This window comes from Lepidochelys kempii, chromosome 6 (genome assembly GCF_965140285.1).
Source record: "Lepidochelys kempii isolate rLepKem1 chromosome 6, rLepKem1.hap1, whole genome shotgun sequence".
NCBI lineage: Eukaryota > Metazoa > Chordata > Testudines > Cheloniidae > Lepidochelys > Lepidochelys kempii.
In genome coordinates this window covers 65,612,633-65,628,219 of record NC_136385.1, presented here as the reverse complement: position 1 = coordinate 65,628,219, position 15,587 = coordinate 65,612,633, and the positions used below count along the sequence as shown (strand labels likewise).

Genomic DNA, 15,587 nt, shown 5'->3' with positions numbered 1-15,587 from the left:
GCAAAAACAGGATGCCCTCATAAGCAAGTCTGCGAGTTATTATACGCCAGCGTTAGCCATTGAACACCCAAATGCGTTGCCACCACCAGCAACATTCAAACAAACCCAGGCAGCAGAAGAATTGCATTAAGGAAAAGGCTGCAGCTGTGGATCAGCTGCTGGGGGGAGGCGGGGGAGGAGTTTAAGGGGGATCAGGAAGCAACGGAGTGTCTAACACCTCTCTCTGCTATGGCTGGCTAAAGAAAAATCATCATAACCATAACAAGGGGGGGAGGGGAAAAGGTGGGGGGGGGGCGGTGGGGAGCAGCAGCAGAGGCAGCAGCATGAAGAGGAGATCTGGGCCGGGGGGCAGCATGAGGTCGGTGGTGGGCTTCTTGTCCCAGCGGGGCTTGCAGGGAGACCCGCTGCTCACCCAGGACTTTCAGAGGAGACGCCTGCGGGGCTGCAGAAACCTCTACAAGAAGGACCTACTGGGCCACTTCGGCTGTGTCAATGCCATTGAATTCTCCAACAATGGAGGCCAGTGGCTAGTCTCAGGTAAAGCAAACATCCTCCCCCCCCGCCCCAGTCCTTGCCAGCCCCCCCGCGGCTATCTCGCCTCCCTCCCCACCCCAGCTCACCCGAGGAAAGGGGGGGATTGTGGTGGCGTTTCCAGCCCCCCCCCCACCCCCGCAAGGGGCGAGTGTTCCCCAAGGAGGGATCTAAAATGGTTGACAGGTTCGCATCCCATTTTTGTATTATTTTATTGGGGGGTGGGGCGTGAATCCCCAACAAAGTTTGCAGGAAAGTGTTTGGCACCGGGGGGGCGGTACAGGGGGTTTCATGCGCTTTACTGCGCGGCGCCAGCTGGGCTGAAATTGTCAGAGCCCGGTGACATGTCCCAGCGACCAGCCGGGGCTGGGGCGAGTCGGGAGGTGCAGTGGGGCGGGTCACTGACTGGGGAGGGCGGGGGGCTGCTGGGGGGCATGTACGCGCTGGGGGGGGGGTTCCGGGGGGCAGCCCTGCCCTACCCTGGGTGGATTTGGGAGGCTCGGGTCGCTCCTGGGCCGCCGTTGAGGGGGATGGGGCCGCGGGGTGGATCTCCCCGCCGGCGGGTGGCGGTGCCCGTTCCTGGCTGCGGGGTGGCCGGCTCACGGGGCTGGGGTGCGGGCGCTGTCAGGTAGCAGGGGGGCCCGGCTTGAGGTCAACCGCTACCTGGGGGCGGGAGGGAGAGCGGCCTCGGGGCGCCGTGCCCGGGTCCCCCCGGGGCTGCCGCAGGTGCCTTCTCCCCTGCGGTGCTTCACGCCTCGCTCCCCTTCCGCGCGGAGGGGCAGGGAGCAAACTCCAGGCCGGGGCTTTGCTGGGAGCTGCAGGCCTCGCTCTCCTGGGCTCCTCTTAGCGACAGGCCGGGGAATCGATGGCCTATTCCGCCCAGGGGAGGGGAGGCCGGACCAGGCTCGCCCAGCGTCCAGATTGTCTCTGCTGGGGCTCGAGGTTGCAGTTCTCCGTACCTAGCCCGAGACTCCCAACCCGGGGGAGGGTCACAGCACCGCCTGGGGAGGGGATCCAGCGCCCGTCCGATGTAAGGAAAGGGCTGCCTGCAGCTCCCCTCCCCGAGCCAGGGGCCCCCGACTGCGGGGTGGATGGGAAGGGATCAAGACCCTCCAGACTGGAGTGTATCACAGCCCCCCACCAAGGCCTTTCTCCCTGTGTGTGGGAGGGGGATACCAGCTTCCCTCCCACTCCAGACAGCCAAGCTTCCCAAAATGGGGACATGAGAGACAGGAGAGGAGTGTCACTTCCCCTTACTGACAGTCATGGTCTTCCAAACTGTGCGTGTGTGTATTGCAAAAGGTCCTCCACCCCATAGGGTTGGAAAAGGGGATTATACCTTTCCTCCAAAATAAAGGTCTGCCCTCCTCCAAAATGGGGTAAAGAGAGAAATTGACTTTTCCTGCTTCTCTGGCCTTCTGCTAGCAATAATCACATGTACTAATGGCACATCATGGGGATTTATGTCTCTTGCCGCCTTAGCTTTAAAAATGGATTCTCATTTGTAAGAGTCCTAACATACTTGATGCAAACCAAACAGGAGAAATGTTCAGGATTTTGCCTGGGGGCTATCTGATATGCTGTGAACAGTAATTGGAGACACTGGGGGGGGGGGGGGGAAAGGGGGCATAATGGGTGCTTTTTGCCTCACCATAGTGTATTGTAGCAACACTTGTGCTTGCAAAACCCAATTTGACAGGGCTGAGTAAGAATCTTTTCCAGGCAAATGCCAACAACTGCTGCAGAAACTAATTAAAGAAAAATTCTAGTCATAATGGTTAGAAAAGAAAACCTACATTTCCCTAGAGCTTGTCTACACAAGGAAATTTAGGAGCATAATTATACCGCTATAATACCATGGTAACACCCCATGTGGACATTTATCCTGGAGTAAGAGTGTCCATGTGGCCAGTTATAGCAATATAGTTATGCTTGTAAATGTCTCTGTGTAGACAAGCCCTAAATCCACGGACAGCTCAAGTGCCTTTGCTGCTGCTCTTAGCTTTCCTAATCTGTGACAGACACACAAATGACCAGTGTGTTTTGCTGCTATTAAGAAGCATGTAGACAGCAAGAGAAACTGGCATGAATCGTGTTAGTTTCACATTGCTGCTGCTGCTTGGAAAAGCCTTTGGACATTGATTCCCACACTTTTTACTAAGGTGACCCACTAACTGCATTTTGTCTTTTTTTTTTTTTTTTTTTTTTTTACTACTCACCATTACATATATGCACCCTTCACCCTGGCATCATAATCCTAATCATGGCCTGGTGAGGAGGAACCCAAAGGGATGGGGTGCATTGGAGGGTGAGCCCACACCGCATTCACGCCAAAGCAGTGGCTCCTGCCCTGCGGGGCTGGGCCTGGCTCCCCACTGTAGTTATTGTGATCTGGCGCATGGACTTTCAACACTAATCCAGGCTTTGTCTACACTAGCACTTTTGTTGGTCAGGGGTATGAAGAAAACACCCCCCTTGACCGACATAAGTTTCATTGACAAAAGTGCTGCCGCTACGTTGGCAGGAGAGTGTTTCCTGCTGCCATAGCTACTGCCACTCATTGGTTTAATTATGCCAGGGGGAGAGCTCTCTCCAACTGGCATAGAGCGGCTACACAAGAGACCTTGCAGAGGTGCAGCTGTAAGGTCCATAGTGTAGACATAGCCTTAGATTTGGCCATCTGCCCCTCTGCCATGGGGTACCTGGGCCAAATTTGAGTGAGTGGTGTTGCAATGCCGGGAGCTGGACCCAGCACTGCGGGACAGGAACCACTGCTGTGGGGTGAATGCAAGGCAGGCTAACTCTCCAACGCACCTCCCTTCCACACTGGGCCAGGGAAAGTGTATGTTTGCCTCAGGCAGGGCCTAGTGAATGGTTAAGCCATCCCTGGATGTGACAACCCTTCTGGAACCTCTCTGTGACCCAGTGGTCTGTCGGGACCCACCGTTTGGGAAACATTGCCTTAGGAGCCCCTTCAGTCTTGTGATGGAATTGATGCAGTTACCTCAGTGTGTATCCACTTCCTAGATAGGGCTTCTCTCTAATGAATATCTGCAGATTCATAGGAAAGGAGAGGAATTCCCCATCTACAGTGTTAATAAAATTCACAGGAAGGAATATCCTCTCTTGCACATCTGTGGTCTACAGGAGATGCACTTCCCTTCTATAGAGTTTAGGAGGTATATATCAATGGAGCTGTATTCTTTCAGATCTCAGGAAATCACGAGGAAAAAAATACTAACATTGTAATACATTTAAAAAAACAAAATCATAACTGAATTTTGTGACTCTAATGGTTGAGGTTTCTTACTAGAAACTCAGATATTAGGAATTAAGAGAATTTACACTGTGTACTTAACTACCTTAACTTTGGCTTTGTATCGATAGTCTGAATTTCTCATTTTCTCTGGGTATCATAGCCATTTGTTGCAAACTGTTTCCCCTTATAAGTGACCACAAAATCGAGAGTAAAAAAAACAAAAACGAGGAGTCCTTGTGGCACCTTAGAGACTAATTAATTTATTTGGGCATAAGCTTTCATGGGCTAGAACCCACTTCATCAGATGTATGAAGTAAAAGATATAGGAGCAGGTATAAATACATGAAAGGATGTGGGTTGCTTTACCAAGTGTTAGGTCAGTCTAATGAGATAAATCAATTAACAGCAGGATACCAAGGGAGGAGAAATAACTTTTGAAGTGGTAAGAGAGTGCCCATTACAGACCGTTGACAAGAAGGTGTAAGTAACAGTAGGGCGAAATTAGTATTGGGGAAATTAAGTTTAGGTTTTGTAATGACCCAACCACTCCCAGTCTTTATTCAGTCCTAAACTGATGGTATCTAGTTTGCAAATTAATTCCAGTTCTGCAGCTTCACGTTGGAGTCTGTTTTTGAAGTTTTTGTGTTGAAGAATTGCCACTTCGAGGTCTGTTATTGAGTGACCAGAGAGATTGAAGTGTTCTACTTATTTTTGAATGTTATGATTTTTTATGCCAGATTTGTGTCCATTTATTCTTTTGTGTAGAGACTGTCTGGTTTGGCCAATGTACATGGCAGAGGGGCATTGCTGGCATATATCACATTGGTAGATGTGCAGGTCTGCTCCTGTATCTTTTACTTCATACATCTGATGAAGTGGGTTCTAGCCCATGAAAGCTTCTGCCCAAATCAATTTGTTAGTCTGTAAGGTGCCACAAGGACTCCTCGTGGGTTTTTTTTTTTTTTTTTGCTGATACAGACTAACACGGCTATCACTGAAATCTGAAAATCGAGAGTGTTTTGCATTATAGGGTAATGGCAGACAGGTGCTTAGTTGCTCATTTAAGAATTAGGTGTTTAAAAGGCAGAAGCATTATGGATTCCCCATTAAATTCAATACCCTTAAAAAGTACAGACTTTATTAAAGCTAAACCAAAAAGAGCCTGATCATTTTTAAAGGCATTTTTAATGTTTAAACTATGAACAGCAGAAGAGGCAGGCAATGACATTCATTGGGGAGAAGAAAAGGAGGACTTGTGGCACCTTAGAGACTAACCAATTTATTAGAGCATAAGCTTTCGTGAGCTACAGCTCACTTCTTCAGATGCATATCGTGGAAACTGCAGCAGGCTTTATATATACACAGAGAATATGAAACAATACCTATTCCCACCCCACTGTCCTGCTGGTAATAGCTTATCTAAAGTGATTTCCAGCACAAATCCAGGTTTTCTCACCCTCCACCCCCCCACACAAATTCACTCTCCTGCTGGTGATAGCCCATCCAAAGTGATAACTCTTTACACAATGTGCATGACAATTAAGCTGGGCTATTTCCTGCATAAATCCAGGTTCTCACATCCCCCCCACCCCCATACACACACAAACTCACTCTCCTGCTGGTAATAGCTCATCCAAACTGACCACTCTTCAAGTTAAAATCCAAGTTAAACCAGAACATCTGGGGGGGGGGGGGTAGGAAAAAACAAGAGGAAACAGGCTACCTTGCATAATGACTTAGCCACTCCAAGTCTCTATTTAAGCCTAAATTAATAGTATCCAATTTGCAAATGAATTCCAATTCAGCAGTTTCTCGCTGGAGTCTGGATTTGAAGTTTTTTTGTTTTAAGATAGCGACCTTCATGTCTGTGATCGCGTGACCAGAGAGATTGAAGTGTTCTCCGACTGGTTTATGAATGTTATAATTCTTGACATCTGATTTGTGTCCATTTATTCTTTTACGTAGAGACTGTCCAGTTTGACCAATGTACATGGCAGAGGGGCATTGCTGGCACATGATGGCATATATCACATTGGTGGATGTGCAGGTGAACGAGCCTCTGATAGTGTGGCTGATGTTATTAGGCCCTGTGATGGTGTCCCCTGAATAGATATGTGGGCACAGTTGGCAACGGGCTTTGTTGCAAGGATAAGTTCCTGGGTTAGTGGTTCTGTTGTGTGGTATGTGGTTGTTGGTGAGTATTTGCTTCAGGTTGCGGGGCTGTCTGTAGGCAAGGACTGGCCTGTCTCCCAAGATTTGTGAGAGTGTTGGGTCATCCTTTAGGATAGGTTGTAGATCCTTAATAATGCGTTGGAGGGGTTTTAGTTGGGGGCTGAAGGTGACGGCTAGTGGCGTTCTGTTATTTTCTTTGTTAGGCCTGTCCTGTAGTAGGTAACTTCTGGGAACTCTTCTGGCTCTATCAATCTGTTTCTTTACTTCTGCAGGTGGGTATTGTAGTTCTAAGAAAGCTTGACAGAGATCTTGTAGGAAAGCTAAGGGAAGGTTAGGCTAGCTGGGACACTGCTCTGTCAAAACAGTCGGGATGCTGAGGCAGGGATGAAGTAGGGGAGATGCTTACTAAGCCCATAGTAGCCTGGGAATGTGAGCAGAGGAATACAAACAGTTTCCCAGTTGCACAATTTAACTGTCTTGATATAATTATTCTAGTGCTCCGGTCATTATAGTCTGTGTCTCGATTAGACAATTAAATTGTTTGTAACTTAGCCTTCAATGGTGCCAATTTAAGCACAAGTGGAATAGTGCATTCACTCTAGACATACTGATTCAGTTAGCACAGTTCTTCACTGTATTATTTGGAATGTCCTCTGGGTACATATCCAACTCTTCCTGACACTGTTGTCAGAAGCAGTGGGTCCTAAGGGAATTTGCAAGGCTACTTACTGGTTCAGTAAATGCATTTCTGATTGCCTAAATCTGGTTTACATTATAGCTCCAACTGGTTTTCCAGTTAAAATTTTTGGGAAGAATTTCCCCAGTGTGGACAGGCCTTTGTCACCAATAAATTTTAAAATAGGATTTCAGTGTACCATCCTAATGTTGATATTTTACATCTTAATTAAAAATTTGATCAACGTTGGTCCTGTGTATCAGATCTCGCGTGGATAAATCCAGTAAAGTAAGTTCTCTCATTTTAATATTTTTATTGGTGCTACAAAGTGTCAAAAGAAATTGAGTTTCTTGAACCTTGGTGAGGAATCCCCCCCCCCCCCCCGCTTTTTTTTAGGGTGTCTACATTTGGGAGCTCCTTGTCTAATTCACTTCAAATGTGATAGAAAATTTCTAGCGAGGCTCTAAGCCTAACCCATCAGTCTTGAGGGTCTTACTCTTTCTGTTGTGGATTCCTTAATTGTAAAATTGATACTGGCACTTCAGAGAGAGACACTGACGTTTAGGGGGCAGAAGTAGGAGAAGAAAGGAGACTGGAAGGGAGGAAGTAGAAAATACAATGTATAAGGAGAGAGCGAGAGATGTAAGTGGGGGATAGAGGAAAGGAAAGGAGGAGACAAACCCTGAAGACCACCCCTTAGTCTATGTCCATGTGGCCCTGCAGTTTGGAGGGAATGAATTGCAGCGCATATGGATTAAATTAATGCTAACTAAGTACCTTTTAATTTGTGCCTGCAGCGTAACACATAGGGGAGTTACAGCACAGCATGCAAGCATACTGTAGCTCGAACTGTGAGGCCATATAGGCAAGCCCTTGCAACAAGATGCATCGTGATTTACAGTAGGAAAGACGATGAAAAATAGAATGACACTAGGAAGGGAAAGGCCTCACAAATAAGGAAGAGAGGTAAGTAAGGGTGGCTGAATACTATTCAGTGAAATTAGTTGAAGGATTTGGGGAAAAAAAAAAAACACTTTCCTCTGTAGCTCATCAGATATTATTTGGTAGATATATTATTGGACCAATAAATGTGAAAGTTTTCAAGCTTATTCAACAGTTTGGTTTTTTTTTTCCTGCTTTTCCACAGCCTTGAGAGCAAGTTACATTACAAAAAAAATTGAGGTTGATTGACTATGTGTAAGAGTTAAGTATAGCACACAGTAAATTTATACTCAACTATTTGATTCCTTTAAATTACAGGGGTGAGGTTTCTGGAGGGTGTGGCTTTAAAGAGGTGATGTGGTAGAGGAATCCTAACTAATGAACTTTTATTCTTGGGCTAGTAGGTGTTACATAATGTGTTTTCAAGCCTTGCTTTTTGGTATGTTTTCTTGTTCGTGCATTTGCCCATCTCCCCCTATGCATCCCTGTTATCTTTGATAAACACAAGTATGTGTTTATCAATGCCTCCTAGTTTCTTCTGGTTTAAACTGCATCACCAAGAGAATTTCTGGAGGGTATTATGGTCCTAGGTTTCCTTAATCTTTGTATACATTTTTCTGCTTTTTTTTCCCACTCTGCTGCTCTTCCCCACACAAAATAATATTTAAGTGACCTGCCTATGATTGTAAGTTTTAATTAGAAGCTTGTAGGGATGAGAGAGAGAGAGAGAGTTTGGTAATGCACCTCTCATTCTGTTGCCAGGCAAGTCCGAAGGAGTGTGGATCAGAAGCAGGGTAATGAGATGACCTTAGCAACAACACTAGAGAAGTTTTACCTCTTTCTGTTAGGGGAATCGTGTTACTAAGTACATTTAAAAAGGGCCACATGCAGTCCTGGCATAAAAGTGCATGCAATTCCCTTGCAAATGTGGGGACACTCCGCTCTAGATGGTTGGTCAATAGGTTTTTGGCAATTGGGATTGGGGGTGTCACCTCTCTGGGGCACTGGTTCCTCAATGTTTGGTCCTGGTGTATACCAGAAGTAGAGAGGCTCAGGGAGCTCACTTAGGCTTTGTATACATTAGAGGAACTCTGTGAAGAGCTGCTTAGTCCTTCCTAGCATACTTGTATAATATTTGTGTGTCCATACATAAGTGATCCAGATGGTTTACAATGCCTAACAAATATTGTTGAGAGTAGATTTGCTTTCAGCAAGGCTAAATACTGGGTCAGTCTGTATCATTTTAGGGCTAGTGTGAACAGTACTGAAACATTTTAAGTTTCTGCTACTGTCCCAAGGTGGATTCTCATCTCCCAGAATCCATAGTGTTGAGACCTGTTGGATAGCTACCCACTCAGAAGGCATCAGCTGAAGCAGTTCAGGGAAGCACGAATGTGTATGTGGGGCAAAACTGCAGTGGTTCAGTATGGCTAATGTGAAGGCAGTGAATGGTTTCTGGTTAAACTTATGGCCCTGCAATTCTGCTAGGAAAGGGTTAAATTACTAGTGTAGCTGCTACCTTAGTATAACACCTTTGAGTAGGGTACAGGAATGCTACCTACCCCTCTCCCAAGTGCTAGAGTCACTGCAGCCTTAGAGTAAGGAGAACATACTGACTGATGTGGGGGTTTTGTTTTATACTGTATAGAGGAATTGGGATTGTAGGGAAGGGTGATCACTTCCCAGGTTGTCCTGGAGGTAGATTTTTCTTTAGCATATTTCTCTACGTGGCTGACAGCTTCATATGGGAGGCTGAGGCAAGAAGCCAGAGTTTGACCCCTAATGATTAAAGGCCCTTGTCCTCATTGACGACTAAATTACTTGGCAAGTTTAAAGCCTTTAAAATGTGATTCCATCTGAAAAGTGACTAAAAATGGGATTGTGGAGTTTCATGCTCAATTTTCAAACCGCCAATCTTGCAAACATAACCCAGGATCTGTGAGTTTAACTGAGTTCTTCCCATTTTGCACATCATTACTATTAATAAAGGTTTGGCAGTCCAAATTAGGCCTCTGGCACCTGTTCAATGTCTCTGTCTACAGTGGCACAGGTATAACTGATTGGGATTTTAGTTTTGTTACATTGGATTTCCCTTACTCCTTGTGGATCTTAGCTGTACTGGTTCAGCAAGTGCTGATATGACCAAAATGCTGTAAACACTTGGGTACTAATTTAAACTAAATAGATGGGGTATCTGAATACCCTCAAGGAGAGAAGTTCTGTTGAGAATGAATATGCTATCTTGATATAGTTACTTCTATGAGTAAAACTACACTTCAGGCCAAGAGACCTCTGATTTGTCGGAGTAAGGAAAGTAGATGCAACGTTTTAAGAGGAGGAGTCATTATGTACCGTTCTATGACTCCTCTTCTCATTCCAAAGCAGCTTTACAGGTGCAGTACAAGTGTCACCATTCGTTCCTGTCCATGGCTCATTCGCCCATTAAGTCCAGCCTGATCATGTCCCTGCATGCGGTGTCCCACCATCTAGGTGGTAGTTAGCCTCTAGGTCAGACTGACCTCTGTTGTGTTTGCATTATTTTCTTTGGCATCCTGTCATCTGTTTGTCTTCTACACTCTTCCCCACCATTGTAATATTTTCTATTGCAGTCAATCCAGTACCATGATTTCTCATCTGCTCTCCTCCTAACTTTATTTTCTTAAAATCATTCCACTTTACACCTGCCATCTTCTGAAGAATTTTCATCTCACCTCTCTCCAGCCTTCTGATAATAGTTTCATTTAATGCAGCTGCTTCTGGACCATAGAGTAATACTGGTAATACTCTGGTTTGATGAATTATCACTTTGATACCAAATATACTGTTATCAGTTCATGATTTCAACAATTTCTGTGCAGCACTTGTAGCTAAAGTATAACTCTGTTTAACCTCTTCCTTGATGGAACCATCAGCACTCATCAAGCTTCCTAGGTACATGTGTGATTTTTACTTGTTCTGCAACTTCACCACAGCTGCATTTCAATGCTTTATGTATTGTCCCTTTTCCAAAATTAAAACCCTTTCATCTTAGCATTTATTGTAACTCTAAATTGACTACACCAATTTTCCAAAGTAGCAAAGAGTATACTCACTAATTCAAACATCTTTGCCAGTTGTATGATGTCATCTGAATAAGTAAAGCGCTTAACTCTAGATTAGAGTACCATACCCTCCAACTTGTTTACCATTCTTGACATCCAATTTAAGAACATAGACTCCTAGATATTAAGGTCAGAAGGGACCATTATGATCATCTAGTCTGACCTCCTGCACAATGCAGGCCACAGAATCTTACCCACCCACTCCTGCAATAAACCTCTCACCTATGTCTGAGCTATTGAAGTCCTTAAATCATGGTTTAAAGACTTCAAGGTGCAGCAAATCCTCCAGCAGAGAATCCTCCAGCAATCTCCATGCTACAGAGGAAGGCGAAAAAAACCCCAGGGTCTCTTCCAATCTGCCCTGGAGGAAAATTCCTTCCCAACCCCAAATATGGCGATCAGCTGAACCCTGAGCATGTGGGCAAGATTCACCAGCCAGATATCCAGGAAAGAATTCTCCATAGTAACTCAGATCCCACCCCATCTAACATCCCATCACAGGCTATTGGGCCTATTTACCATGAATAGTTAAAGATCAATTAATTGCCAAAATCATGTTATCCCATCATACCATCTCCTCCATAAACTTATCGAGTTTAATCTTGAAGCCAGATAGGTCTTTTGCCCCCACTGCTTCTCTTGGAAGGCTATTCCAGAACTTCACTCCTCTGATGGTTAGAAACCTTCATCTAATTTCAAGTCTAAACTTCCCGATGGCCAGTTTATATCCATTTGTTCTTGTGTCCACATTAGTACTGAGCTTAAATAATTCCTCTCCCTCTCTGCTCTCTATAAATATATCAGAGGGATAAATAGCAATCATATCTCCCCTCAACCTTCTTTTGGTTAAGCTAAGCAAGTCAAGCTCTTTGAGTCTCCTTTCGTAAGACAGGTTTTCCATTCCTTGGATCATCCTAGTTGCCCTTTTCTATACCTGTTCCAGTTTGAATTCATCCTTCTTAAACATGGGAGACCAGAACTGCACACAGTACTCCAGATGAGGTCTCACCAGTGCCTTGTATAACAGTACTAACACCTCCTTATCTCTACTGGAAATACCTCGCCTGATGCATCCCAAATCTGCATTAGCTTTTTTCATGGCCATGTCACATTGGCGGCTCATAGTCATCCTGTGGTCAACCAATACTCCAAGGTCCTTCTCTTCCGTTACCTCTAATTGATGCATCCCCAGCTTATAACTAAAATTCTTGTTGTTAATCCCTAAATGCATGACCTTACACTTCTCACTATTAAATTTCATCCTATTACTATTACTCCAGTTTACAAAGTCATCCAGATGCTCCTGTATGATATCCCAGTCCGTCTCTAAATTGGCAGTACCTCCCAGCTTTGTATCATCCGCAAACTTTATTAGCCCACTCCTACTTTTTGTGCTGAAGTCAGTAATAAAAAGATTGGTCCCCAAATCGATCCCTGAGGAACTCCACTGGTAACCTCCCTCCAGTCTGACCCGCTGTAGTCTTCCTTTTAACCAATTCCTTATCCACCTTTCAATTTTCATATTGAACCCCATCTTTTCCAATTAAACTAATAATTCCCCATGTGGCACCGTATCAAATGCCTTACTGAAATCTAGGTAAATTAGATCCACTGCATTTCCTTTGTCTAAAATATCTGTTACTTTCTCAAAGAAGGAGACCAGGTTGGTTTGGCACGATCTACCTTCTGTAAAACCATGTTGTATTTTGTCCCATTTACCATTGACCTCAATGTCCTTAACTACTTTCTCCTTCAAAATTTTTTCCAAGACCTTGCATACTATAGATGTCAAACTAACAGGCCTGTAGTTACCTGGATCATGTTTTTTCCTTTCTTAAAAATAGGAACTATGATGAAAAGCGATGGGGATTCCATGCCACCTTGTCTTACCCTAAACTTTGACTTGAACCAGTTGCTTAATTTTCCACCAAATCTTATGGCACAGCAGGAGTCTCAGTACATAATTTTCTTTTACAATTGCAGTTACCCTATCTGGAACTCCATTTGATTTTACTACTTTTCTTAATGCTTTCGTCCAAATCAAATCAAATGCCTTCTTCAAGTTGATTGGAAAAAAAGCAAACATCTCTAATCCCCATTCTCACTTCTTTTTTTCCTGTGAACTCCGAGTGTGAATGTCTTGATCAGTGTAACTTTGGCCTGGTTTGAAATCTCATTGTTGTGTGCCTACTAGTTTCTCTAAAACTGGACTTGTTCTGTTGAAAATTACTTTCATTATTATTTTTCCCTGATTAAAGGCAATAGTTGTACCAATCCTGAAGAAAGGATATCCTGCTAATGCAAATAATATAGAGGTCTAAGTTTATTATCAGTACCAGGAAAAATCATGATACAAGTAATTGTCAACAGATTATGACTCAATGGATTTTTTTTTTATTAAATAAAACTTCAGAACCATTCCTTTTCTGTCTGAGAAACGGCATAGCAAATATCAACTCAGAAGGAATTTAATTAAAAACAATTTACATGGGTCATTCAAATCTTATCTCTAATGCTACCATGATGCTGTAAAGCACTGCCATTCGTACACCTACTAGTTATTCTAACCACCATTTTAGATGGGATGGGGTCAGTAACACATAAACTCCACATTTTAGCTTCCTCTGTGCTGCCCCTCCATCCATCCAGCTGTGCCACCATAGGTTCTTCTGGACTTAAACTTTGGTAGTGGGAGTCCCAGTCCAGCGGGAGTGGGACTCTTGGACTTTCTTGTAGTGAGCCATGAGAGATTTGCCTTCAGAGAGGAGCTACAAGCTGTACTTCTCAGGCAACTTTACCTGTGAATCTAAAATCCCTTTGCCTTCTTCCACCATGTCCTAGAGAAAGGATGGTCCAGTGGGTAGGGTGCTAGCCTATGATTCAGAGACCTGGACTCAGTGCCTGGTTCTGCCAAAGACTTTGTGTGATTGTGGGCAAATTTCTTAGGCCTTGTCTACACTAGAAAGGGTTTGTGGGTATAGCTTTGCTAATAAATGTTCCTAGTGGAGATACAACTTATACTGCCAAAAGAGTTCTCTTGCTGGTATAGCTTGTAACAGCTTCCCGAATGAAATAAGCTCTACAGCAAAATGACTCTTTTGGCAGTATAGCTGCATCTACACTAGGGCATTTGCAGGTGTAGAGATGCTGGTTAGGTGCACTGTTATTGTTTCTACCCTTCCCCTCTTCTCTGCCAGTTGGCATAACTATATGCCAGCAAAATTTTTCATTGTAGACTAGGCCTTAGTCTTTCATTGCTTCAGTCCCCATCTGTAAAATAGGGAATTGCTATTATCTCCATCTTACAGGTTTGGTATGAGGATAAGTATTTATTAAAGATAATGAGATGCTCAGATGGTGTCATAATGGAGTAGCCATATAAATACCTAAGATATTGGCAATACGGAGGAGTTGTAGTTGTACAATGGAGGTATGGTCTCCAAGGGACATGCTGGCTGCCCTTCACGCAGCTCGCATTGGCGTGGAGCAGCAAACCGCAGCCAGTGGGAGCTGCGATCTGCCGAACCTGCGGACACAGCAGGTAAACAAACCAATCCGACCCACCAGGGGCTTTCCCTGAACAAGCAGTGGACTGGCTTGGAGAACCACTGCCATAGGAGGTAATCCATACTCTCTGTACCAAACTTTAGCTGGTCTGCAAGTGGCTGTGGATGAGGTTTGCAGAGGAGTGTTACATATGTCTAGGAGGCATAAAAGGGAGCTGCTGGGGACAGGAACCTATTAAAGAGAAGGGGATGTATAGAGGCGACAGGGAGAGGGAATTCATGTTGAACTCTCAGTACTTGAAAGTGTTAAATTGTAGCATGGATAAGACTCTTTCCCATCCAAATTGTAATTCCTCCTCTTCCGAACGCGTGCACTAAATGTACAAAGTTCTGCAGCAGGGAAGCCCTGCTGTGCAATGCTTATGCTTGCTTGAGTAACCTTCATAACTTCTGTCAGAGCCAGACTGAATGTCTGTTGGAAGTCAAAGGGAATTTATTTTACAGATGAGCTTCCTGAGTGTCCCTGGATATTGTCGTTCAGACAGTAAAATGTGAACTGAGGTGGATGGGGGGAGGGGGGTGGGAATGCAAATGTTGCCTTACCTGGTGATTTCCTTAACTCTTAAAGATTTCATTGACAGGAAATGCACTTTTACAGCATTAACAGAGTTTGTGTGAGTCATAGTTGATTGTAGTCACATTTGAGAACTAGGAGCATTTGGGTAATGTAGACCTGTGGCTGGTGGTTTTACAGTCTTATGTTGTTCCCATAATAGAATATTAAATTATATTTTGACTCTACAAAAAGCCCTCTTACAATGTGCATCTCAAGAAATATCTGATAGAAATACGGTAATGTTGCTGATCACCTCCCCTACATATTGAAGGCTTGAGCCTAAACTGTTGGTGTTGCTGGGTGGTGACAACTAAAAGACATGATTGTCATAAACGGGTTGATAATTTGACAATAACTCTGATCTCTGAAAAGTAACCAGTTAAAAGTGTCAGTGTCTGCCAGGTTTCTTCATCTTAAAGACTTCATTTAATGTATTTCAATGGCCGCCTCTTGCATTTCTCTAAAACCTTCACTTTTATTAATTACTCACTCATCTAAAACAGCTGGAGTGTACATGTGAACTTCCTGTGCCACATTTCCAGCCAGCAAGAAAGCCAAGCACACATCGGTTTCCAATAAACTGAAGTTCATTTATAATTAATCTGGACATGTCACTTATTTGGCATCTCTATTCCTAGTGATCATTGAACACATTACAAGTGTATCATATATCATCAGCTTGCACTGTACAGTACAAAAATAGGGGAAGGGTGTGATGTTGCACTCTATATGATTTTATAAAAAATATGCTAATGAGTGTGAATATAGTGTAACTGGAATATGC

At 44.1% G+C, this 15,587-nt stretch overlaps 1 protein-coding gene across 1 annotated transcript in view; it reads left to right on the top strand.

The window, feature by feature from the left end:
* The first annotated feature begins 290 nt into the window (after positions 1–290).
* DCAF5 (DDB1 and CUL4 associated factor 5) overlaps positions 291–15,587 on the top strand; it is a 111,635-nt gene continuing 96,338 nt past the window's right edge. The window contains exon 1 of the mRNA XM_073348451.2: positions 291–537. Coding sequence (XP_073204552.2) covers positions 324–537 — 214 coding nt within the window. The 5' untranslated portion in view covers positions 291–323. The remainder of the gene's footprint in view (positions 538–15,587) is intronic.